This window comes from Salvelinus alpinus, chromosome 20 (assembly GCF_045679555.1).
Source record: "Salvelinus alpinus chromosome 20, SLU_Salpinus.1, whole genome shotgun sequence".
Taxonomy (NCBI): Eukaryota; Metazoa; Chordata; class Actinopteri; order Salmoniformes; family Salmonidae; genus Salvelinus; species Salvelinus alpinus.
Genome location: NC_092105.1, coordinates 47,460,447 through 47,487,591, shown reverse-complemented (window position 1 = coordinate 47,487,591; position 27,145 = coordinate 47,460,447). Strand labels below are relative to the sequence as shown.

At 42.7% G+C, this 27,145-nt stretch overlaps 1 protein-coding gene across 4 annotated transcripts in view; it reads right to left on the bottom strand.

Annotated features, from left to right (window-relative positions):
- Nucleotides 1-27,145, bottom strand: part of LOC139547018 (uncharacterized) — a 64,689-nt gene that overhangs the window by 12,501 nt on the left and 25,043 nt on the right. For all 4 annotated transcript variants that reach the window (XM_071356056.1, XM_071356059.1, XM_071356057.1 and 1 more), the window contains exons 26-55: nt 24,017-24,628; nt 20,528-21,154; nt 19,718-20,317; nt 18,925-19,536; nt 18,364-18,698; nt 18,116-18,194; nt 17,859-18,004; nt 16,767-16,859; nt 16,541-16,594; nt 16,078-16,149; nt 15,924-15,950; nt 14,946-14,990; nt 14,594-14,647; nt 14,404-14,466; nt 14,072-14,137; nt 13,797-13,850; nt 11,148-11,183; nt 10,428-10,490; nt 10,024-10,086; nt 7,540-7,602; nt 7,128-7,190; nt 6,119-6,169; nt 5,816-5,851; nt 5,399-5,461; nt 5,026-5,088; nt 2,508-2,540; nt 2,353-2,389; nt 1,608-2,113; nt 1,212-1,320; nt 184-885 (exon numbers count right to left, since the gene is read on the bottom strand). In XM_071356056.1, the coding sequence (XP_071212157.1) occupies nt 184-885; nt 1,212-1,320; nt 1,608-2,113; nt 2,353-2,389; nt 2,508-2,540; nt 5,026-5,088; nt 5,399-5,461; nt 5,816-5,851; nt 6,119-6,169; nt 7,128-7,190; nt 7,540-7,602; nt 10,024-10,086; nt 10,428-10,490; nt 11,148-11,183; nt 13,797-13,850; nt 14,072-14,137; nt 14,404-14,466; nt 14,594-14,647; nt 14,946-14,990; nt 15,924-15,950; nt 16,078-16,149; nt 16,541-16,594; nt 16,767-16,859; nt 17,859-18,004; nt 18,116-18,194; nt 18,364-18,698; nt 18,925-19,536; nt 19,718-20,317; nt 20,528-21,154; nt 24,017-24,628 (5,427 nt within the window). The remainder of the gene's footprint in view (nt 1-183; nt 886-1,211; nt 1,321-1,607; nt 2,114-2,352; nt 2,390-2,507; nt 2,541-5,025; nt 5,089-5,398; nt 5,462-5,815; nt 5,852-6,118; nt 6,170-7,127; nt 7,191-7,539; nt 7,603-10,023; nt 10,087-10,427; nt 10,491-11,147; nt 11,184-13,796; nt 13,851-14,071; nt 14,138-14,403; nt 14,467-14,593; nt 14,648-14,945; nt 14,991-15,923; nt 15,951-16,077; nt 16,150-16,540; nt 16,595-16,766; nt 16,860-17,858; nt 18,005-18,115; nt 18,195-18,363; nt 18,699-18,924; nt 19,537-19,717; nt 20,318-20,527; nt 21,155-24,016; nt 24,629-27,145) is intronic.

The following is a 27,145-nucleotide window of genomic DNA, read 5'->3' as shown; positions in this document are numbered from 1 at the left end:
TGTTTGTAAGGGGTTTCCACAATTAAAACCAGAACGACAATCAATGTGTCCACAAGTATGTGCATTCAATCTAATTATTGAATTAGCTTTGTCTATGAAAAACCTGTTTTCAGTGAATACAAGATGAACATAAATCAAAACAGATACTCATTAGACAGCAACATTGTAAAATAATGCACTCACTGCTGAGATACTTGGGCAGCAGTTGGCCAAAGTTCTGAATGTTCTTGTCGTAGAAGTGCGTGGTGCTGGTCAGCCTCTTGAAGAAGACGTCGGACGGCTCGCTGGCCATGCGCGTCAGCACGCGGGTGTCCCCAGCACCCAGCTTCTCGCCCACACCCAGGATGACCAAGAAATAGCCCTTACACTTGGCCTCGGTGGCCACAGCAACCAGCCGCTCCTCATCCTGCTCCACGGGGCCTGTCACAAACAACATCAGAACCTTGAGGTCTCGCTGGTGGGGTGCTTTCTCAAACACCTGCTCCACCGTGTGCTCGATGGCCACTGCCAGCGCCCGCCCACCCTCCAGTTGGGGCGTCTTCTCAAGCAGGAAGTTGCGGATGTCCTGGGCCGAGCGGTGGTCAGTCAGGCCCACATCCACAAGGATGGGTGAGCCGCTGCTGTTGCGCATGAACTCGTAGGGCGCATGCTGGATTACGGCCACGCGGGCGTGGTGGATGGATGCCACGGGGTCCGACGAGACTTCCAGCTGCTCTACGATGTGTGCAACGTAGCGTTTCATCTCAGTGAAGACGGTGGGGTCGGTGGTCTCGGAGCTGTCCATGACAAAGGCCATGTCAATGTCCACATCGGTGGTGGAGGCCCTCCTGTCTCGTGACTGCTGAGGGGGGGCATAGTCACACATTTGGTCCGGGGCGCAGGAGTCTGGAGAACAAAGGAACACATAAATGGGCTCAGGCATTTTGGCTTGTTATGGTTTTCATTATGTCCCACTGGATTTGTTTAGAAAGCAATTTCTCTGCAACTGCCAATGGTAGGCAATGTGCATCCAATTAGCTTACAATAGAATTACTATGATCAGAAGGAAAGTGTGGGAAAATCAGTAACACCATTAAAAATAAATAGTGTTCCATAACAAATGTAGAACACAAGAATGCACAATGTCTTGGTTGTTGCATAGAAATTCAAATAACAGTTCATTGCAGAATGTGTGTGAAGTTAGCCTCTAAGGATATGAGAAAAGCTCTTACCCAGGCAGATGTGGCAGTTCATGACCTTTTGGATAGCTGAGTTGTACTGTGCACTTCCGGGATTGGGCAGCACAATCACCTGACCCAGTGCGGACCCAGTGCTGTTCATCTGACACAAAGAGAGGAGGTAACAACATGTCAAAAACATGTTCATGTCAGCTGACAAGACATCTCTGTAAATTAATTTTTAAGTGTTGTATACTACTTTCAGGTACCATAGCAATAACTACATTTCAATATCTATACTACCACATTGCATGCAGAATACATAGCCTCATTCTACAGTATGCTGGTGCAGACATTAGAGCAGAGCCAAAATTATAAACTTGCTTTGTGTTATGGTGAAAGAGCCTATTTTTCTGCCTCTTGTCTGCTCTTTAATCTGCTTTACATTACCTTCAGAGCTCTGGTGAGCTGGCCATCCTCTTTGTTGGTCAGGAACACTGAGGCAATGCCGGAGTCATAGAGGCGTAGGGCGGCTGCGCTTACCGCCCGCTGATCCTTCACTGGCCCATTAACAAAGAAGATGGCCACCTTCCTCATGAGGAAGCCGCTGCGCACCCTCTTGAAGGTGTTCTGCGCCAAGAAGTTCATGGCTGTCTCCAGGCTACGCTGTTTGCGCGTCTGTAATGCCTGGAGGCCCTCCACACGCTGCACCAGTGCGCGCCGCTTCAGCCCGTCTGCAAAGCGGATTTCGGTGGTCACTTCATTGTTGTAGAGGGTGAGGGCCACTCGGGCGCCGCGCGGGCAGTTGCTCTCGGAGATGGTGATGTTGCTAACCAGGCGGAGCACGGCGTCACGCATGTTGTTGAAGGCAGGCCTACCCACGCTATCGGAGGTGTCCAGGGCGAAGGCCAGCTCGGTAGGGTAGAGTGGGCACTCCTGCTGACCATAGCAGCAAGCTAAGAATAAAATGAAAAAGAAAACAGGTTTTGGCGCATTAATACTCCTATGTCAAGTGTATGAGTGCCAGAGCAGGAGGGGGAGGTGGGTTATGCAGTGTGCATCTAAGGTGGTTTTACACGACATACGATTGGAGGGTGACATTAAAGTGGGGGGTCCTGGCCGCCCTTTTAGGCACCAATGAATCAGTTAAATAAGGTATATTACATGCTAATCAGTGTAAGCATTTTATACTTACGACAGTTGTCTCTGATTTTCTTTACCAAGTCACATTGCTGAGGAGAAAAGGAACAATTTAAAACTGATGTTAAGACATTATACATATTCCACACATGTAAACTTTGGTCAAATTTCCTATACAAAATGTTTTCTGTCTGATAAATGGACTCCCACCACAACGCCAGGTCCTCTTGGTCCTTTCTGGCCCTGTGGGAAGACAAACATCAGAGTTGAACAACAGACGGACACAGCTGGAAGGAGACAAAGCAATAGGCTACACTCTCAGGCCTGGCACCGCTCTAGATAACGACACCATTATTTGTGTCAATTACATAAATAATGAACGGATTGTATTGACGTTATAAACAATACATATTCTACTTGGAAAACCTCCAAAGACTGTAAATGTTACAGAAGTATACTTATGGTTATTTATAATGTGACATGCTGTACAGTGCAATCAGAAAGTATTCAGACCGCATCCCCTTTTCCACATTTGTTACATTACAGCCTTATTCTAAAATGGATTAAATGGAAAGAAATCCTCATCAATCTACACACAATGACCTATAATGACAAAGCAAAAACAGGTTTTCAGAAATTCTTGCAAATGTATTAAAAACAGAAATACTTTATTTACATAAGTATTCAGACCCTATGCTATGAGAATTCAAATTGAGCTCAGGTGCATCCTGTTTCCATTGATCATCCTTGAGATGTTTCTACAACTTTTTTGGAGTCCACCTGTGGTAAATTCAATTGATTGGATCGACCCGTATCACTCACGTCTGTAGTCATGAAGTGCTTTGAAAGGCTGGTCATGGCTCACATCAACACCATTATCCCTGAAACCATAGACCCACTCCAATTTGCATACCGACCCAACAGATCCATAGATGACGCATTCTCTATTGCACTCAACACTGCCCTTTCTCTCCTGGACAAAAGGAACACCTACGTGAGAATGCTATTCATTGACTACAGCTCAGCGTTCAACACCATAGTGCCCTCAAAGCTCATTACTAAACTAAGGACCCTGGGACTAAAGACCTCCCTCTGCAAATGAATCCTGAACTTCCTGACGGGCCGCCCCCAGGTGCTAAGGGTAGATAACAACACATCTCACGCTGATCCTCAACACGGGGGCCCCCCAGGGGTGCGTGCTCAGTCCCCTCCTGTACTTCCTGTTCACCCATGACTGCATGGCCAAGCACAACCTCCAACGCCATCATCAAGTTTGCCGACGACACAACAGTGGTAGGCTTGATCACCGACAACGATAAGACAGGCTATAGGGACAACCTCTCCCTCAACGTGATCAAGACAAAGGAGATGATCGTGGACTACAAGAAAAGGTGGGCCGAGCACTCCCCCCATTCTCATTGACAGGGCTGTAGTGGAGCAGGTTGAGAGCTTCAAGTTCCTTGGTGTCCACATCACCAACAAACTGTCATGGTTCAAACACACCAAGACAGTCATGAAGAGGGCACGACAATGCCTATTTCCCCTCAGGAGACTGAAAAGATTTGGAATGGGTCCCTATATCCTCAAAAAGTTCTACAGCTGCACCATCAAGAGCATCCTGAATGGTTGCATCCCCGTCTGGTATGGCAACTGAGGCAAAGCTTCCTGCCATACAGGAACTCTATACCAGACGGTGTCAGAGGAAGGCCATAAAAATGCCAAATACTCCAGCCACCCTAGTCATAGACTGTTCTCTATGCTACCGCACGGCAAGCGTTACCGGAGTGCCAAGTCTAGGTCCAAGAGGCTTCTTAACAGCTTCTACCCCCAAGCCATAAGACTCCTGAACAGCTAACCAAATGGCTACCCAGACTATTTGCAATGACCCCCCAACCCATTTTTATGCTGTTGCTACTCTCTGTTTATTATATATGCATAGTCACTTTACCTCTACCTACATGTACATATTACCTCAATTACCTCGACTGACCTGTGTCATCGCACATTACTTCAGTTTATTTAGTAAATACTTTCTTAACACTTATCTTAAAACTGCATTGTTGGTTAAGGGCTTGTAAGTAAGCATATCACTTTAAGGTCTACATCTGTTGTATTCTGCGCATGTGACAAATACAATTTGATTTGATTCGATTTTGACAAGTCTCTGAATGTCCTTGAGTGGCTCAGCCAGAGCCCAGACTTGAACCCAATCGAACATCTCTGGAGAGACCTGAAAATAGCTGCGCAGCGACGCTCCCCATCCAACCTGACAGAGCTTGAAAGGATCTGCAGAGAAGAAGGGGAGAAACTCCCCAAACACAGGTTTGCCAAGCTTGTAGCATCATACCCAAAGAACACTCAAGGCTGTAATCACTGCCAAAGGGGATTCAACAAAGCACTGAGTAAAGGGTCGTAATACTTATGTAATTTTAAATTTTTAAAATTATTTTATTAGACTACTAACTAGTCTTAGACTATTAGTCATGACGATGAATTCATCTTTATGCAGTTATGGACTATTGTACAGAGCAAAGGAGAGAATAAGTTTATAGGTCTCTCTGGGTTGTGAACACATGGTACTAGTTTCCTGGACCCAGATTAAGCCTAGTATTGGACTAAAAGGCATTCTAAATGGAGAATGTTGATTGAACGTGCTTTTCAGTCCAGGACCAGGATTAATCTGGGTACGGGAAAGGGATCCATGATGTACAGTTAAGTCAGTGCTTACATAAGGCCCAGTGTGTCCAACCTCTCCCTTCTGACCTGGAGTACCAATTTCTCCTGAAACACCCTATAAGAGCAATACAACAGCATAAAAAGTTAGATTTACAACATCATTGTGTACGATTACATTCCAAACATACACATCATTTACCCACACCGTACACATATGGTACACTCTCCCCGGATATTTTTACATTCACATCTTGGTCATTTAACAAACGTTCTCATCCAGAGCAATTTACAGTCTGTGCAGTCAACTAAGGTAGGTCAAACAAACACATATCAGTGGTTGTTTTAGTTATAATAGCAGTTTTAAGAAACGCCCAGAGCACACAGCACTCCTCATCCCAGTCTCCCACCGCAGCTAAAACACTCACCCTCTGGCCACGGTTTCCTATGGGTCCTGGTCCGCCATTGGTTCCGCCATCACCTGCCGCTCCCTATATGGTGACAGAAACATCAGTGTGGGAACCGTCACAGGGAACAATAAGACAGACACCTTGGTCATGTTAATTTGGCAAGAAACTGAAGAAAATGGCTCGAAACGGGAAGGTACCATGTGAACTTGTCTACTAAGAAATGATCGTTGTCATTTTCCAGTGCAAAACAGTTTGCTACGGTGTGCCCTAGTCAACACAACCCTTGTGTCAAAAGTGACTAATTCAAGAGAGCCCATATTACAGGTCATATTACAACCTGAGATTGTTTGAGTGAAAAGGAGCTCTATTCTTAATTTGAACAATTCTTGAGTTGAACTGAATAAAATGTGACAGTGATTATGTTCTTGACATTACCTTTGGTCCTGGGAATCCTGGGAAGCCCTCATCACCCTGTAAGGAAGACCCTTGTCTGTTAATTTGAGCATATATGGCCATTAAAGATATCATGCAAGCTCATTATAACATAGAACAGTGATTGATTGATTGATTTTGTTGGATATTTAAAAGTAGTAGGCTGCTCCAGACAACATTACATACAACACGATTACATTAATTATTTAGGTGCAGATTGGACAGCTTGGACTGAACAGATGGATATGAGGGACAAACAGTACAAACAGTTGCAAATTGTATTTTGTCAAATGTAGGATTATTTACCTTTCTTCCTTTGGGCCCTGCGATTCCAAATCCATCTCGACCATCTTCGCCCTGTAAGAAGAGGATACTGTGCTTACTGCAATTTGAAAGATGGCACAGTATTGTCTACTGACCCAATCTTATAGTTAAAAGTACCATGTGCGTTGAACTAACACTGAACAATGTCACTGTAAGTACAGCTGACCTGGGTTCAAATAGTATTCAAAATCATCAAATACTTTCACTGTGCTTGATTGAGCCTGCCTGGGGCAACATAAGTCATGAAATGGTCCCAAAAGTGCCTACCCTGCCCATATGGCACTCCAGGCATGCACAAGAAAAGAATGGGGACAGAACTCACAGAATGGGGACAGATCACGTAAGAAGCCAATGAAACGAGATAGAATGTTTGGTATTAGGGAGACCTTCAGTTGAGAGATTAAAGACACACACTCCAGATTCTGAGGAGTGAGAGGAGCTCAGAGACATAAATCCTGCTGCTCCTTGAACTGGCCGTGACTGTGAAATCCAGATTACCATCAGAAGGCCTAGGAGCCTGGAGCTCGTCTAAGGTTGAGTCCAGATTCTCTACCCGTCTCCTGAAGTGTGTACTATCCCTTTAACATTGGTGGAAACTCCCTCCTGCCAATGTGCATTGCTTACACCAATCCAATGCTTAAATCTATGGTTGGGAGTGTGCAAGTGCACACTTCAGGAGAAAGGTAGAGAATTTGGAGGAAATCAAAGTGTCACACTGCTCTAAGCCTAAATTCATATGAACACCATTCCACAGGGCTACAAATGAAACAATACATCTCATAAATGTATCAATTTCATAGGATAAGAAGGGTAAGAAGATAATTTCAACTGCAATAACATCAATATGATTTATTACACTTGTGTATTTTTATTGTATCCATCTCAATGTATGTTGATCTCATGTAATCTACAATCTGATTAATAGTCAGTTGGTTAACCTTCCCTAGGTTCCAGTTGTGTTGAGCTGACAGGATGTGACGTAATGACTTACAGGCTCACCACGAGGTCCCAGAAGTCCCACGATGCCATTGGGTCCGGGCTCTCCTGGCTCACCCTATAAAGAAAGATACAGAGATACAGCCAGAGAGAGAGAGATAGTAGAGATAGTACACAGGGAGAGATATAAAAAGAAAGAGAGAGGAGAGATGGAAGAGAGAGAAAGAGAGAGAGAGCACATTCCTTCTGAGTCGTGCAGAGATTTCATCTAGATTTACACACGGTCCTGGATGTTTTGTTAGGGAGCATTCTATGTTGACTCTAATAGGCTGTGTACGTGTGTCCAGTAACAGGAGAGTGGGAGGCTTAGGCCAATGTGATTATAATGTAAACTAAACAAGGCCCGGGATGACTGAAGCATTAGCTAGACTAGAGCGATGCCAATGATGATCAGTTAAGTTCAGTACCTTGCGACCGAGAGGTCCTCTCCTGCCATTGTTTCCGGGGGGTCCCTGGGCTCCTCCTGGGCCCTGGAATGAAACATTTAAAAATCTGAGAAATCTTATCACCATTGACCCCATGACACTGTCATCTAAGAAGTTACATCGATGCTGAAGCAATGCCTGTTGTCGTACAGTGCCTTCGAAAAATATTCAGACCCTTTGACTTTTTCCACAATTTGTTTTGTTACAGCGTTATTCTAAAGTTGATTGGAAAAAACTTCTCATCAATCTACACACAAAACCCCATAATGACAAAGTGAAAAGAGGTTTTTAGACATTTTAGCAAAAACTGAAATATCACATTTATATAAGTATTCAGACTCGAAATTGAGCTCAGGTGCATCCTGTTTCCATTGACCATCCTTGAGATGTATATACAACTTGATTGGAGTCCACCTGTGGTAAATTCAATTGAATAGACATGATTTGGAAAGACACACACCTGTCTATATAAGGTCTCACAGTTGACAGTGCATGCCAGAGCAAAAACCAAGCTATGAGGTTGAAGGAATTGTCCATATAGCTCAGAGACAATATTGTGTTGAGGCACATATCTGGGGAAGGGAACCATAAAATGTATGCAGCATTGAAGGTCTCCAAGAACGCAGTGGCCTTCCATCATTCTTAAATGGAAGAAGTTTGAAACCACCAAGACCAAGAACCCGATTGTCACTGACAGAGCTCTAGAGTTCATTTGTGGAGATGGGAGAAACTTCCAGAAGGACAACCATCTCTGCAGCACTCCACCAATCAGGCCTTCTTGGTAGAGTGGCCAGATGTAAGCCACTCCTCAGTAAAAGGCACATAACAGACCACTTGGAGTTTGCCAAAAGGCACCTAAAGACTCTCAGACCATGAGGAACAAGATTCTCTGTTCTGATTAATCCAAGATTGAACTCTTTGGCCTGAATGCCAAGCGTCACGTCTGGAGGAAATCTGGCACCATCCCTACAGTGAAGCATGGTGGTGGCAGCATCCTGCTGTGGGGAGGATTTTTAGTGGCATGAACTGGGAGACTAGTTAGGATTGAGGCAAAGATGAACGGAGCAAAGTATAGAAAAATCCTTGATGAAAACCTGCTCAGACTTGGACGAAGGTTGTCAACAGGACAATGACCCTAAGCACACAGCCAAGACAATGCAGGAGCGGCTTCGGGAAAATCCTCTGAATGTCCTCCAGCCAAAGCCTGGATTTGAACCCGATCTAACATCTCTGGAGAGACCTGAAAATAGCTGTGCAGTAACGCTCCCCATCCAACCTGACAGAGCTTGAGAGGATCTGCAGAGAAGAATGAGAGAAACTCCCAATACAGGTGTGCCAAGCTTGTAGCGTCATACCCAAGAAGACTTGAGGCTGTAATCGCTGCCAAAGGTGCTTCAACAAAGTACTGAGTAAAGGATCAGATTTTTTTTATTTTATACATGCGCAAAAATTCATAACAGCCTGTTTTTGCTTTGTCATTATGGGGCATTGTGTGTAGATTTATGAGGGAAAGAATGTTTGAATAATTTTTAGAACAAGGCCGTAACGTAACAAAATGTGAAAAAAATCAAGGGGTCTGCATACTTTCCAAATGCACCCCACATGTGAAACGAGTGCCAGCTGGGAGGTATTCATTTTGTCTGTGTTTCCTAGAGAACATGTGTTGCTTCTTTCCGACCGCAAGTTGTTTGTGTTTACTACTATTCACAATTAGATGCCTTTTCATCAAGTCATATGGTGATGTGCAGTACAGCTCAAAGTCCGAACTTAAAATGTGTCAACATACAAATTTCTTATATCAAAGAGGACTAAAACCCTATGGTAATTCATCACTCTGTGGCACAATGAAACATATATTTTTTGACTCCTTTTTTCTCCCCAATTTCGTTGTTTCCAATTGGTAGTTTCAGTCTTGTTCCATCGCTGCAACTCCCGTACGGACTCAGGAGAGGCGAAGGTCGAGAGCCATGTGTCCTCCAAAACATGACCTTGCCAAGCGGCACTGCTTCTTGACACACTGCTCGCTTAACCCGCACCAATGTGTCATACACACATGAATCGCTAGAGCACGATGGGACAAGGACATCCCAGCCGGCTAAACCCTCCCCTAACCCGGACGCCGCTGGTCCAATTGTGTGCCGCCTCATGGGTCTCCCGGTCGCGGCCGGCTGCGACACAGCCCGGGATCGAACATGGGTCTGTAGTGACGCCTCAAGCACTGCGATGCAGTGCCTTAGACCGCTGTTCCACTTGGGAGGCCACTTTGAAACAATTAGGTCAAAGATGAATGGGTAGATAGATATACAATCTACATTAACGAGAACCAACGTTTTCGGCACCAATCCTTTTAGAAGCGTTATGTCTTGATACACAGTAGAGACTAAGGTCTTAACATACTTCAGAACCTGCCATTATGCCAATATCAGAGGTGTGTCACATTTAAAATGGCTCTGGTAGTTCCCTTACCCTTGGTCCAGGGTTCCCGTCCTCACCTCTGGTTCCAGGTGCACCAATTGGTCCAGCTTGGCCCTAAATAGGACAAAGCATCATAAACACGCATCTAAATCAGAAACTCGTCTCCTGTTGAATCAAAGTGATGAATGGATTTGGTGGTTTTAAAAAAAAGGTCTTTAGTTACAATGTGAGTGTGATTTGAATCTGAAGTACAATTGCATGTTGGACTTAGTTCAGCCACCTAGCTCCAGTATAGACATGGCTACTATGAAAGCCCACATAATGACTGATACCAATAAAAGTGTGATGAAAGTATTTGATCAAATCTAGCATGGGAGGATATACACGCACAGCTCAAGCTACACAATGTTCTGTCAACAAGTCTAGAAACACACAGAGTGGATTAATGCACTTACCCTGGATCCTCCGATACCAGGCTCTCCCTGCACACCGTTACCTCCGGAACTGCCAGGGTTTCCCTATAACATAAGAGAAACCCATGTCTCGTCTCGATTAAGTTCAGTGTATGATTAGACCTCAGGTAACCATCTTTTTAGCAGGCATAAAAAGCCGCCTAAGCGGAGTCCTCACTTCCGTTTTTCAGGGGAAACTGAAATTCCGTTGAAAATACTGAATCCCTGTAAACCAGAACCATCAGCTTTCTTATGACCCCACGGAGAGTAGACCTCAGTAAACATGATCAGTTTGTTGACATTAGATGAAGTGGGTTTACTGTAGATAATTGAGTAGCTAACACTAAGGAAAGTCAGCCCAATGTAAGTAAGGACAGCTGCTAGCTAGATACGCTAACTTTGATCATCGAAAGAAATGGATGTTTGTTGATGTTAAGTTTGCTAAGTGTGGGTAATGTTATTATGGTATATGCTACATATATGCTACTGCAGATGCTACACACACATGCTAGTATGTACAGTACGCATGCAGTGTGGGTTTATGTAATGTGGCCATAAGTCTGACGAGTGCATGTGAAGTGCCGTAGATATGCAGATAGCAATGGGTGATGGGGTGTGAAAGTGCTGGTTTCCCTGATGGCAGATACAGTAATGTAGCTTGGTTATGAAACATTAGGCTTTCTTAAGCAACGCATCAAGTGGTCAGGTTCAGGGTTCACTTACAGCTTGTCCGGCTGGGCCTCTTCTACCATCAGAACCCTAATATAATCCAAACAGGAAAGAAACAAATTAAACAGCCACTGTTAATACTGAGTTACCTTAATGTGGTGGTGCATAGGTAAGTAAACTGGGTAGTTCCAGTTTTAAGTAGAACATTTTAATTTTAAAAGCCTGTTATATTAAATGAAGTGCCCTTTCATTTATATCACATGGATTATTCAATATATCCAATTTATTATATTGATAAAGGCTTGCTAAAGTGCCTAATTCAGCATTTTGACATTTCCCTCCGTCAACCCTGTGTCACTTCTAGGAAGATTTTAACCCACTTAATCACAAAATCTCTCCAAGTTTCACCATCATTGTAAAGCCCTAGTTATTTTATTGCTTTGACAAAGTCATTTCCGGAGATTATTATTTATTTAATGTGATTAGTGATTAATTTACGTCTGTAACTCGTATTAAGGCCAACCCTGTTATGTGAACTGAACTCTAGTTTTAATATGGTGAAACTGTTTCTTTTTTATTATTATTTGAAAGAAACACCGAACATCAAATCATACAGTACGGCAGGTGAAGTGAGCCGGTTTTACTATTTTTGGCTATGGCTGGACTGGATATGCCAAGAGATGAGTTCGCTTTTGTCTGTAATATGAGCTGCTTAGTGTGTGTAGGTAATCCTTTTTAAAGCAGCTTTTTTGAAAGATATCACAAAGAACTGCACACATTTTGCTAAGGCTCTCCACTTTCTGGATAACCGAGTTTTGAAATCAGTGGAATGTCAGGTGGAAGCAGAATAAGATAGCTAAGGAGATGGAGAAAATTCGAGCGTTTGATTGAAAATATGCGGAGGGAGTCAAAAACAGAACACATAGAAGGCTGTTGTATAAAACACATGTCTCCGGATTACAGCTTTAAAGTAAGGGCAACCATGGCATCCATGACAGAGAGGGAGAAGCGTTCATCCATGTATACAGGTAACAGAGTCTAGCTTGCTACATTTTCAGATATGATAAGTTTCTAATTTTGTCAGAAAGTCATTTTTATTGCAAGTTAAAGCGTACTGTTAGCTAATGTTATCTGACTGGCTTGCTAGCTAACGTTACGTGTATGATCTGTGTAGTAATATTATTCGTATCTCAGAGCCATTTGCATTGCTAGTTATAGCTTAATGTTAGTTAGCTAGCTAACATTGAACCTAGTTTGTTTAGCTACCTGCAGATTCTTGCAGTGTAGTAATGTTAGGAGTTGGGATTATGGTTCATTGTTTAGCTAGCTACATGTTAGCTACATGTCTAAACAAATGACTCCACTATAACCATTTCACTATACCATTTACACATTCTGTATCCTGCGCATGTGACAAATACACTTTGGTTTTATTTGATATAGTGTGTGTTTACCAGAGACGGTAATGTGAAGAACAACATGAACTGCATCAAAGTCAAATTAAGATGTAACGTTAGGCCAACGAGACAGTGTCCAAGTTAAAATGCCCAGCTTTTATTTCATCACACTCACAACCGCAAGCTATTTTCTGTAATTAGCTCACCATTAACTTGTAAACAATGATCTTGTTGTGAGTTTATTTTCCTGTAATAATTAATACAAATTAGCTGAAGTTAAGACGTTGTCAGCTATATTATATGGTCATTATTTGAACTGGCTAGCCAGCTAACTTCACATTAGCTAGCTAGCTAACAAGCTAGAAACTAACCGAAATATTGTTCAGAAAGTTGCTTTTAGTTGCCTGGTTTGCTAGATTGACCTATACTAAATAAATGTTTCAACAAATGGATTTATTGGTTTTAAAGTACACAAGTTATGTCATTTTGGACTACCAGGTTGCTGATGTCATGCAGCCTGTAGTTTTTGTGTTTATACTTTTTCATAACGACAATGACAAGTTTGATGTTGGATGTCACTGTGACAAATGTCAACAAACATGTTAATAGACGTAGTATAAACCAGCCTTTAGTCTTAAAATCTGTAGGTTGTTTAGTACACTACCGTACTCCCTCTGTTTAGCAGATGGCCTCACATGGGAATCCTTAAAGAGATGGGTGGGGCTAAGGCTTAAGAGGGTCTGAATGATGCTGAATGGGTGTAGACAAAGAAAAGCTCTCCAGTAGGTATACCAAAACATTCAAGGCCTCTGAGCCTCTACTTTTATCCATCGTAAAAAACACAATTTCAAATTTTGCTACAGAAGACCGAATCGAGCCGGTCGGTCACATATATTGACAGGCTAGAAATGTTTGAATAATGTTATTATTTTGTGAAGCTTGCGATTGCCACTCCCTGTTGCACACACCAAGCATCCATTCCCAAATGTCACAAGGGGATTCATGGCTGATTTAAGAATAAATTGTCAACCCTGTTACAGTCAACCCTGTTACTTTATTTGTCACTTAATAGGCACTTACTATAGACATTTATTTATTTTACCTCTTGAGATGGGAAAACTTCAATTTGATTAAAATGTGTTCTTTATGACAAAACATTAAAATGAGGTGATTTTTTTTTACCAAGTTACACTCAAAAGGCACCAAATTGGTGGAACGACCCAACTATTGTGTTTAACGAAACATTAAGTCAAACATCAGACAATAGTTTTTAGTAATAGAGAAGAAGAGAGAGAGTGGTTCCTACCGTCCTGCCTGGTTCACCGGGGCCTCCCATCTTACCATCGTCCCCTGGCTCTCCCTAGGATTCAAGACAAAGTACATCAGTGAGAGAAACTATTTAAGTGACTATTTAAACAGGAAATGAGTGATGGACATACTCACTGTGCAATGGCAAAAAAGCACTCCAAATATCAAGAATACCTGGATACTGGATAGTTAATTTCCTTTACAAAACACTGTAATCTCCAAAGCAGATCACATTATAGCTTGGCGAGAGGAAGAGAGTCAGGAAGACATTACCACTGGGCCGACATCGCCTGGGTCTCCTTTAGGTCCAGCCACGTTGTTATCTTGCCCTGTGGTTCCCTAGGAAACACAAAGCAAATGGAATCAGATTCAGAATCAGTTTGGCTCTTAATGATGTGGTAGAAATACTTGGTTGACTAGTTTGGTTTGTTTCTCTGTTATATTTACCATAAGAATCCCAATCATTACTTGTCCTGATATCATTATAAGGTTATACCAAATGATGATCGAACCAGGATTAATTTACCCATCCCTGGTCCTGAAAAAAATCATTATGTAAAGAAAACAAGCTCTGATCTGGAATACAGCAGTCAGAGGATACTCACAGGATCTCCTCGGATTCCGGTATCCCCGATGTCTCCTGCATGTCCTTTAGTTCCTTTGGTTCCCTGAACACAAAAAACAGAGAAGTATCTGTGAGTGATAACCATATCAGAATCATGAAAATTAATGAATGCATGGGAAAGTATCAAAACATTATATTTGTGAGGTTGCAATGACCATACGACGACTCACCCTTCTCCCAGGGTTTCCTCTGTCTCCTGGGGGTCCAGCGACTCCACTCTTGCCCTAGTGGAAGGCAATAAATCAGTCAGCCACACATTACAGTGTGGTCTAAAAGTTCATCATAAGTCATCATATTAGTCTCTACTACTGTGGATCTGTTTTGTGGGAACAACTTCAAGCAAAAGCACTCAAAGTTGGATTTACGGTACATTTTGCTATGTAAGATGGTGGATTACAGAGTGGATTTCAAAAGCCCTTCTGGCATGAGACCAAGATTTTAAAAGCTGTAACTGTTCCCTTGAAGTTTGGTATGACAGTCCATGCCATAGTTTAAAATATCTTAAAGTCATGTTTTTCTTACCTCTTCTCCATTGATGCCATCCAGGCCAATCTCTCCAAATTCACCCTGATAGAAGACAAGGGTTGTTGGAGGTTGACACTCATCATTAACATTCAAACAAATCATCAGTATTATGTGATCAATATACTGTATCTATTCTCATTTGAACATACAGTGCCTTCAGAAAGTATTCACACCCCTTTGACTTTTTCAACATTTTGTTGTTTTACAGTCTGAATTTAAAATAGATTACATTAACATTTTGTGTCACTGGCCTACACACAATACCCCATGATGTCAAAGTGGAATTATGTTCTTAGACATGTTGAAACATATATAAAAAATGAAAAGTTGAAATGTCTTGAGTCAATAAGTATTCAACCCATGTGTTAAGCCTTAATACGTTCAGGAGTAAAAATGTGCTTAACAGGTCACATAATATGTACTAACTCTGTGTGCAATAACTGACGACCTCATCTCTTTACCCAACATATACAATTATCTGCAAGGTCCCTCAGTAGAGGAAAACCTGGTTCAGTCTGCTTTCCAACAGACACTGGGAGACAAATTCACCTTTCAGCAGGACAATGACCAAACACACAAGGCCAAATATACACTGGAGGTGCTTACCAATATGACATTGAATGTTCCTGAGTGGCCTAGTTACAATTTTGACTTAAATCGGCTTGCAAATCTATGGCAAGACATGAAAATGTCTGTATAGCAATGATCAACAACCAACTTGACAGAGCTTGAAGAATACAAAAAAAGAAAAATGTGAAAATATTGTACAATCCAGGTGGCAAAACTCTTAGACACTTACCCAGAAAGACTCACAACTGTAATCACTGACAAAAACGATTCTAACATGTAATTGAATACTTATCTAATCAAGTATTTGTATTTGTGTTTTATTTGTTATATTTATTTTTAAGTCAAGGGTTGTGAATACTTTCTGAAGGCACTCTAAGTAATGATTTCTCAATTTCAAAAACTCACCTTTTCTCCAGAGTACCCACGACCACCCTGATCAAGAGAGAGCAGAAGAGATATCCATTGTTAAATGTTTTATGCAAAAAAAGTACTACATTCCATTATGATTTCACATCCATTAACCTGTTGATCGATACGGTGGTGCTAAGTGGGTACTTACCTTGATGCCCCTCTGTCCAGGACATCCCTGGAAACCTTGAGTTCCGTTGACACCAAGAGGACCTCTGTCTCCCTGTCACAGGACGAGAAGTAAGAGATTTCATGTAACAAAACATAGCGTACGTACACTGTATCGAATAACATTGAGATTGACGATGGTTGCCGTATATCACCCTAGGGTCCTACACATTTGTGACCTAGTATTCTCTGCATCGTTGCGGAAGAATTTCACTGTACTGTTTTACGCCTGCTGTATCCTGTGCACGCAACAAATAAAATTTGATTTGATTGCACTTTGAGCATCTGGAATTATTACTATTTTCTATTTATTTATATAACTTCAAAGCAGGTGTATAGTGCGGACTGAGAGCACAGTCTTACTAAAAAAGACAGAAAGAAAGCTGGACATGTATTTGTGGGGTTAGTAAGGTTTCATATACAGTATGAACATAAATCTGACTTACGGATCCACCCTCATCTCCGGGATGACCTGCTCCACCTGCTCCCCCTGGACCACCCTGCAAGATAAGAAGCATATTATGCATAAATCTACACTGTATAACTAACTCATCACAATAGTAAAGCACAAGGCCTTTCATCGTCTACAGAAACCTTTTCCTAGCCATTTTTTCACACTTACATGTACATTAGCATACTTAAGTTCAAGTAATAATAAAGAACATTAGTAACCTTCAGTCCTCCAAGTCCGACTGCTCCTCTGTCTCCCCTTGTGCCGGTGCATTTGCATGGCACCGCGCAACACTCCCTCTCAGCAATGTTGTCCTGTAAATTGGAAAGTTTACAAAGTTGGAATTGAAGACGGAACAAAAACAATTGTGTACAGCCAAGATAATTGATTGATGATCCACTCAATCAAAATGTGCATCTCTGTGACTTGACTGGGACTTAAATGATCTTCCTTTAGATGTTCAATGTGGTCATACTATAGCTTAGTCCTTAGTCTTTCTCCAGGTTCTTTCCTCAAAGCGTTTGTGTGGCAATGTTGGGTTACATGGCAGTTGGGCTGTATGGTACAGTATAGGTACAAGTACAAGAACTGGTAACATTTCAGTAGTGAGTGACTGTAACACCACTAGGGTTGCAATCACTAGGGTTGAAATATGACCAGTAAACTACCAGCATTTTGGTCACTTTCAAGCATATAGAATTTTATCAAATTACATCTAGTGGCATTTTTGGTTACTTAATTTTATCACAAGTGTCTGTCATTATCTCTGGCCCTCTGTGTGGCCTTATCACATGTAAAATATATTTTAAAAATCAACAAAAAAATGATTAAAATGATTTTAAAAAAAGAAGAGAATGACAACGCTGTAAAACATTATCCTAAATATAAACCATCAACTTAATGAATACCAATGGTGTTTAATATGAGGGAATCGGCATGAAATATCCTTTATATTTTTCTTTAATCACTTTAATTTATAATACCATGTCAATAGGTCTTTGTTGGGGAAAACTGATGGCAGTTGTGAAAAAGACAATAGTTGGAAGAGTTTTTGATTAGATTTTGGATTAGATGCTTTTTTCATTAATAAGGCTATTTTCTCATGAACCATGTGGTCTATCCACCAGAAACTAACTTATTATTTGGACACAGATATAAAACAGTGAATATTATATATGAATACATTTTAAAAAGTTATTCAAGTATAAATTACAAAATGTATCATAGATTGCCATAGATGACCTGTTAATTACAGAAGATTCTGGTAACTTTGGTAAATGACATGTAGCTTTGCAACCCTAGACACCACTCACCAGTTCCTCCAGAAGCTCGTAGTCCAAGTCCATGACATTAACTCTGAGGGGTCTGGTGTACCTGAAGCCACGGCCAAACTCCAGAAGCACGGCCTCCTCAAACCTGGGTACACGCTCCAGACCCACCAGGATAAAGCTGTTCACACCTAGCATGGCACAACACACATAAGACTCAGATTCTATTCCCTTTGTCCAGGATGCTTCTCAGTTAATGCAGTTTCAACCGCTTATTATCCAGACATAATAATTCTCCTCACCTGAAATCTTAAGTTCTTCAACCTGTCTCTTCATTTCATTATACTGGCCATCCAGACCATCAGTCAGATGGATCACAACCTGTGCGGGGGGGTGGACAATCATTTAATTTCATTAATCATGAATGGCATTTGTTTAAATTTGTTTGCTTTACTCTCAAGTCAAACTTAAAATGAGACACTTCAAATCTGCTCTCACACAGTTCCATGTTTATGAAGATAATTACATTAAGTTAGACAAACGGACACACCTTGACCGCATCTGCTGCTCGGCTTTTGAACCTGGAACCATATGCGGCAATGGTCTTGGCGTTGAGGAAGTAGGGTCCGCGGGCGCGCAGTGCTCGGAAGGCCTCGAACAGCATGTCGGCGTTGTTCGTGAACTCCAGGTGGACGGGTTCTGAGGCGGCATCCATGGCCAGGATGCCCACCTGGATCGATGGGATCTGGCCCGACGAGCAACTGATGCCCGCCATCTTGGTGATCCTTTGGAGGATGGCACCCATCTTGGACTCCAGGATCCTCTGGGCCTGGAAAATGTTTGGTGAGGACACATCAAAGCCTACCAACACCTCCAGACTGCAGGCTGAAAGAGAGAGAGAGAGAGAGGAGGTTGAGGTTGGTTTGTTGAGGTTGGTTTGGAGCTTCTCTGTACCACAACTTTTAATATAGATGTTTTCTTGTAATTTATTTTATCAATGTTCTATATGAAAGGAATGTAAGTAAAACAAGCATCAGGAAGTGAAGTAGACATGCCATGTTATGTCCCCCTGATACCAACACTAAGGACGAAAAAGTAAAATGGTCCTCACTCTTTGAGGGCTCCTGGCTCACGCCAGTGCATAGCTTGACTCCCTTCAACTCGTCGTCCAATGTCTCAAGGATTTGCTCGTTGAGCTCAGAGAGCTCCACAAACGTGCTTGCCCTGGCCACTGTGGAGGCCTCACTCGCCAGGTTGTTCAACTCGTCCTCAATGTCACCCACGCCGACAGCGTAGATGCGCACGCCGGTGGCCTTCAACGCCAGAGCTGCGGTCTTGCTGTCGTCGGCCGACCTTCCGCCGGTGATGATCATCAGGATCTGGGGGATGCCCTCATCCTTCCTGCTGCCTTTACCTTTGATGAAGTGGTTCTCCTGCACGTGGTGGATGGCGGTGCCCGTGTTGATCCTGCGGCCACCCTTGTACTCGGTGCGGCTGATGGCGTCGATTATGTCGTCCTTGTTCTTGTAGGTATTGAGGTAGAACACGTCGGTGACGTCGGTGGTGTAGCTCGCCAGGCCAATCTGCAGGTTGTCACGCTCAGTGAAGAAGAGGTCGATGAGGTTCTGGATGAACCCCATCACCTCCTTGAAGTTGTCCTTGCCCAGGTTGATGGAGCCGTCCACCAAGAATACAATATCAGCAACCTTGGCTTTAGGGAGGCCTGATGCAGAGAGAGAGAACAGAGAGAGTGAGTGAGAGAGCGAGAGAGAGGGATAGAAGGAAAGAGAGAGGTGCCATGTTGAATCATATCTACAGTATTTATTTAGATTGTATTTGGTATTCATCAATACATTTCGTATAAAGAATAAGGTGAGAATGCATTGCTGTGTGGTTTCACTTACTTGGGTCGACAAAATCTGTAGGTGCCTCTTCAGGGATTGTTCCGTTCAGCCTGGTAATAAACCTCTCCTTAATGACTGGCAAGCCGGGGAAAGCGGGTACCTGGAGAACATCGGCAGAGCTGGTGGCAATCTGGTTGAGCTGCCTTGAGTCTGCTCCACCAGCCCCGATGCCGATGCAGTTAACTCGGGAGCCTTTAAGCAGAGGGCCGTACACGGACACGTCAGTGGGGGACCTTCCGCCAGTAAGGACCACTAGATGCTGGGAGGCCTCCGCAAGCCGGACACCCGCCGAGGCTTTCAGCTCATTCCTGATCACATACTCGATGGCGTTGGCCAGATCGGATGATCTTCCACCCTGCTGGCGTAGTCTTTTAATGGCTGAGAGCACAGCTGGTTTTTTGTTGTGGGAGTTGAGAGAGAACTCGGTCTTGACCTTGTCGGAATATTGGACGACAGCGACCCGGACCTGGTCAAGTTGCACATCTAGTTGCTGAACGATGTTGAGGATGAAGTCACGGATGTGGGCGATGCCATTGGAGCCTGTGGTGTCCGAGCCATCGATGAGAAAGATGATATCTTTCCTCCCCATGTTGAGGTTAGCTGAGAAGTAAAGACACAAGAAAAAGTAAAGCAGGTGGTGTTTCACTTTTGTTGTTGGCAAAATATCTTTAAAAAGTCAACAAGGGGATTATAACAGTTGAGCCAATATCATACAAAACATAACATAAATTGCCGTCATATTCAAAAATATTTTTGATTGGTAAGCACTATTTAGAATTACATTGTGTTTAATAATCTAGTATGTCTTACCAATATCCAAAACTGGGGGAACAAAACTGCCGGAGATGTCAGTGGTGGTCATGGTGTTGACTGAAGCAATAAGCTGCTGTTCCACTGTTGGAAGCTGCCCGAAGTTGTTAATGGAGTAGGCAAGTTCTGGCTTTAGGGCGATCTGCCTCAGTTCCTTGGGGTCGGCATTCTTTGTGCCGATGGCTAAAGGGGCAACCAGGTTGGTCTTCAGCTGATTAACCGGTCCAGAGACGTCATCGTTGGACTTTCCCCCTGTGACTAGAATGAGGAACTGAGGAACTCCCTCCTCAATGCGGCTACCTGCTGATCTCTGGTAGATGTTCTTGGAGATCCATTCAAGGGCACGGCCAGTGTTCCGACGGTTCCCACCGCTACTCTGAAGCTTCCTCGTGGCCTGGCGGACCTCGTCTTTGGTGGAGTGCTTGTTCAGGTGGAACTCCACCTTGGCACCGTCGCTGTACTGCACCACTGACACCCTCACCCGATCCAGACCCACGTCTAGCTTTTCCACGACCCTCCCAATCATGTCACGGATGGCGGGGAACTCGCTGCGCACAGCTGTTGTGCCGTCAATGAGGAAAACCACATCCCTCTTTTCTCCGCCAGTGGATACTATGGTTGTGGTGACTGTGAGAGAAGACAGGCACATCAAATGTGTTTGTTAACAACACAAGTTGAGCTGCAATGTCAATGGTGACCCACCCATTAGGGAAATAGAGGACACTAAATGTAATATTTCATTATTATTGATAATACATTTTTGTAATGAACATTTGAGAAGCAGAATATTTTTTAAAATCGATATTCAACTAGACTACAGCATTGCACAATCACAGGTGGTGATGCAAACTACTGAAACCCAGTTAAAAGTTAAACCGTATGAAAAACACCCCAGCGGTCACTCTCGAAAGTGCAAAAGACTGTATCTGATAGACGTTGTTGGGGTGTTCATCTCAACGAGCGATACAACAATTGAGCATGGTGGTAGTGATTGTGCTCTGTCTGTGGTGCTGCTTTGACAAACTCCCACGTAAGAGAACTTGTAGTTTTCCTCCTTAACCCACTGCTAGCAAACATCAATCAATCAAAGCTGTAAACACGCATCGTCTTTTGTTTTTAGTCTCTTGTGTCACTGGATTTGAAGAAATAGAAATGGTATTGTACCAGCACTTAGTTTGGTTGAGCTTTTTTTGTGGCCCTGCTAATACCTCAAAGGTGCACCCATGAGCCGGGTGGCCTTTCTCAACGGATGCTTATATCCTGTTCAAAACAACGTGGCACTACGTAATTGGTGATTTCATCTTTTCCCATGCAAAAATGTAAAACCTCTTCAGCTGACCACCTTGGAACGATTATTATATATTTGCTATGCCCGTGTAAAAGTCAATATAGAGAGGGCAATGAAGGATAGAGTAGTAAACACTTATTCCACAGACAACTGCAACACTGTGGAATATATTGGACCGGTATATAAAGTATTTGTGTGAGACGTAGTCAATTAGCAGAGCACATGCTCAAAGGCATCATAGAACGAGTATCAAATAAAAAATGTATTGATATTTTGAATGTGAATGAACTGACCTTTTCACCTTTTGAATCAGTTTCAAATATTGTTTCAAATTGAGGGGGCATGACAGTTTCTGAAGGATTACTTGTCTTATACTGTGCAACTGTATTATGAAGTTATAAGTAACAGGAGGAAAATCACCAAATTGCACAATTTTTATACAACTCCATACATGAATTTCACTGTGGAGTTGGCCCCCTCTGTCAAACACGGACGAACTACACCACACCAAACGACGCGTAGTGAGTAGCCCGTTCGTTTGGTATATACTGTGTCCAAACCAGACAATCACATGTTATCTGCTGCTTAAGACGAAAACATTGGTACCAAATATACTGGGGTAAGTAATGTGGAAATCCGTGTCGGACCGTTTAAATCTCATGAGCCAATGAAAATATAACATAGACGGTGACGTCATTTTGGGTTGTAGTACCGCTACTAATCACTGGAGAAACGTTGCACTCATTCAAAGCACAGGACCCAGAGGGTGAATGGGCAATACAAAATATTTAAGTGCCTTTGAACAAGGTATGGTCGTAGGTGCCAGGTGCACCGGTTTGTGTAAAGAACTGCAACGCGGTTACACTCAACAGTTTCCTTTGTGTATCAAGAATGGTCCACCACCCAAAGGACATCCAGCCAACATGACACAACTGTGGGAAGCATTGGAGTCAACATGGGCCAGCGTCCCTGTGGAACGGCATTCTCCATACACCTCAATGAACTCTGCTCCTGCCGTCAGAGTGAGATCATGGTCAGAAGTGAGTTAGATGCACTATTGTAAAGTGGTTGTTCCACTGGATATCATAAGGTGAATGCACCAATTTGTAAGTCGCTCTGGATAAGAGCGTCTGCTAAATGACTTAAATGTTAAATGTAAAGAAGTGAATGGACTCGCTCGACTAGTCATCTGTATTGTATTTGACCTGTGTTTAGTGCGTGCATCTAAGTGTAAGTTCTGTACATGTCATTGCTTCTTTAGGTCATTGCTTCGTTGGGTGTTGCTAAGGTAGTTGAGTCATTTACCATGTTTATAAGGCTCATAGAGTTATTCCTTTACCATTTTCATCATGCTACTTCTAGCAAGCTAGCCTAGGTGCTAGCCAGTCATGCTAGCTCATTTATGCTGTGCCACATACCTCGGATATGATTCTTCTGTTCTTATTTTCTGTGTATGCATATCGTTATGTTTATGGACATCTACAATGTTTGCGTACCCTCTGTTTGTGCTATGTGCACTGTATTTAGCCGTATGTAGCATGTAGCCTTATTTAGGCTGTGCCTTCCTCGTGGTGCAGTTACTATCCCATGTTTGACATTGCAATCAAATTTCATTTGCTAGTCCAGCTACTTTCTATGTCATTAGATTGGTGTAGATCTGGCCTATGCTTATCATCGGTCATTCTCTGTTGTGTGCATTATTTACCCGTATACGACATTGTTGTGTTTAGTCATATAACTGTGTTATTGCTGTCTGGTCATTATAGTGTTTATAGCAATGCATAGATATGATGTTATTACTGTATCCTACCCGGTATACGCTATCCCTAGCATTCATACGTCAGTGTGCAGTATGTGTATGTACATTCTATCTAGCCTCTTTACTGCAATTCCAGAAATGCCTTGTGGAACCACTTTTGTTTTACATGCTTACTTCCACTGTGAGCACTGTCAATACAGAGGGGTGTGGTGTGGTGAATCATTATCTACAATAAACCTGATCTGAAGACATTCTTGCCAGACACTGGCACCTTTAGCTGTCTACTAGTGCCCCTTCTACATGGTACTCCCGGATCAGCCTTTAGTATTTCTCAGTGCAATGTTGTCCAAATATACCACAACATTTGATCAACTATTATGAAATTCAAACAGACATTCATCCTATAAAACATACATCGATGACAGCAAGAGAGTGCATTTACCATCCACATTTGGGATTACAGGGCGCAGCCTGGCGATGTCCTCATCTGACAACTCTGTGAGCGTGGTGATCAGTGTGTCCTGCACTGTGTACAGGCCAGGGAAGTCGTCTACAGTGTAGGCAAAGTTGGGAACATAGGAGACAACCTGAAGCTCCTGAGGGTTAACATCTCTGGTCCCGATGCTGAAGGGAAAAATGCCGGACTGCTTCAGTGATGTCGCAGGTCGACTGATTTCATCTGTGGACTTCCCGCCGGAGACGACAATCAGGAACTGTGGTACGCCCTCTTCCTTCCTGCCGCCATTTTGAGCATTCAGCACTTCGTTACTGACAAACTCCAATGCCTGACCCAGGTTACGGTCCCGGCCGCCTCGCTGACGCAGTCCCTTGACAGCGTTCATAACCCCCTCCTTGGTTGTGTGGGAGTTCAGATTGATATCTGCATTGGGGGAGTCACCATACTGCACCACACCAATCCTGATCTTGTTTTTGCCCACGTTGAGTTTCTCCACAATCCTGCGGATGAACTCCTGGATGATGGGGAACTCCCGTCCAACGCCATCTGAGCCATCGACAAGGAAGACGATATCCTTCTTGGGACCCTGGGACTGAGCTGAAAGGAAAGGGAGAAGAAAATGTTTATCCACCACTGCTCCTTATATAGTAAATGGGTTAATACATTTCAAAAACATGTTCTCACAAAGATATTCAATATCATTTTGCAAACGATGACTGAACACTTCAGCTGAAGGACTTTCCTTCCTAGTGTCTTACCTCCCGGATCAATGAATGTGGCAGGGTCAGGATACCCGGCTTTGGCAAGTCTTGACATAGCAAAGAAGAGCCCTGTCTGGAGGTTTTGGAGGTTCCGCAGACAGAAAATGTTTTGTTGGGGGGAATTTGATATTGACTGCATGTCCCTGTATTCAGCATTTCTAAGGCCAATACTGACAGGGACCACACCAACATGCTTCAGCGCCATAGCTAAGGGTTCAACACTATCACTAGACCTCCCACCACTAAGCAGAATTTGTTTTTGTGGAACACCTTCCAGGCACCTGGGCCAGAGGAAGCAATAAAGACATTGTCCCTGACATACACAAGAGCTGCTTAAGTGATGAGGGGTCTCCCTCCTTCAAGTTTGATGACTCTGATTGCATTTATAACCTTATATTTGGATGCATAAGTGTTTAAATAGAAATTGACCATGACATCCCTGCTGTACTGTGTCACAGAAATTCGGTATTTGTTCTCGTTCACTTTGAGCTTCTTAAAGTCTTGTATCACTAGGAACTCATTTCTAACGTCATCAGATCCATCGACCAAGAAGACAACATCCTTCTTGGTTTACCAAAAGAAAAGGAGGACCAAGGCACTCTTCATATACTGAATTCAAATGCCTTTATTTGTATGGCATGTTGAATGGAAACAAAGTTTAAAAATGGACGCCATCGTCAGGGAGTACAAAGACATGATAATACAACGTTTTCTTTTGAACAGCTTTTTCCAATCAACCCTGATTTGAAGAGGGATTGGTTACAGAATTCACCGGACAACACCTAGCAAGCAATACTATATACATTAAAAAGTGAAATACTGTAGATATGTTATCAAATGCATATCAAAGCTAGAAGCATCAGAACCCTTAGAACGGTGGTTATAAACTTGAATATGACTGAGCAAAGTGGTAGGAATAGGAGAGACAATCTATTTTATAGTACACTTGATCACAGCAAACACAAAAGGGATCCTCACAGAAGCTAAGGAGAATGGTTACATTTCAGACAATGAGTTCAATTTTCTTTTCAATGGCAGTCTGTGCATTGCTTCTTATTATCTCCTTCCAAAAGTCCACAAGAATCTTGAAAACCACCCAGGTAGACAAGTCATTAGTGGTAACGAAGGTCTGACAGAACCCATCTCCAAGTAAATTGATTACTTTATTAAGACTTTTCAGCCATTGCTCCCAACCTATTTTCAAGACACCACAGATGTGTTGAACAAAATTAAACAATATAGGTACAGCTTCCTTTTTAGTCACCATGGACGTGGAGTCTCTATACACCACCATTGAACATGAATAAGGATGGGCAGCTATGCACCATATCATGAGTACCCGGCCTGAGACTGAGATGCCTCCCACAGAATTCATTGTCTCACTGACTGAATGGACTCGTAATAATAACATCTTTGTCTTTCAGGACCGTATTCTTAACCAAGTCAAATGATGTGCCATCGGAGCTTGCTACAGCCCTACGCTGGTTTGTACTTACGTAGATTGGAAAATTACTTCATTTTGGATCCTTCTAAAAAACAGTTCTTTGACTGGATTATATGGTGGGGACGCTATATTGAGGATGTTTGCCTGTTCTGGTCTGGCTCAGAAGATTAATTTATTTCCTTCCACCAATACCTTATCAGCATTAACCCTAACATCAAACAAACTACTGTGTGGAGTACAGCAAGGATAACATGCATTTTTTGGACCTTGACATCAGTAAAAATAGCAAGGTTGTTTGCGCACATCAATCTTTAGGAAACCTACAAATGAGAATCCCATTCTGAGGGCAGACAGCTTCTACCCCAAAAGGCTAAAGATAACATTCCATATGGCCAATTCCAAAGAGTCTGCAGAATTTGCAATTAGAAAACAGACTACAGTGTAATATCTGCTGAATTGGAGAATCACTTCTTGAATCTGGTTTACAGCTCTCAGGTCCTGAAAGATGCAGTTATAAGGGCCGGACGACTTGACAGAGAGAACGTGTTGCAAAGGGGAGCGACTTATGATGGACCAGAGAGAGTGTACTTTGTTACAAAATACAGCACTGAAGCAGAGAACATTTAAATAGTCATTAAAAATAATTGGGGAATCATCCAAAGTGATACCCTACTACACAAAGTCTTCCCAGAGCCACCAGTCATAAGCTTTAAGAGATGTTCTACCCTAAATGACAAATTAGTCCACAGTTATCTTCCGGGTGACTCTTAAAATACTTGGCTAGACCACAAACCCAGGGGCTCTTTCAAAATGCTACCAGTGCAACCATTGCAGAAATATTGCACCGAAAAAGTATTTTGTTGACACAGCGTCTAAAATGGAGTATCAAGTCAAGCATTTCATTAACTG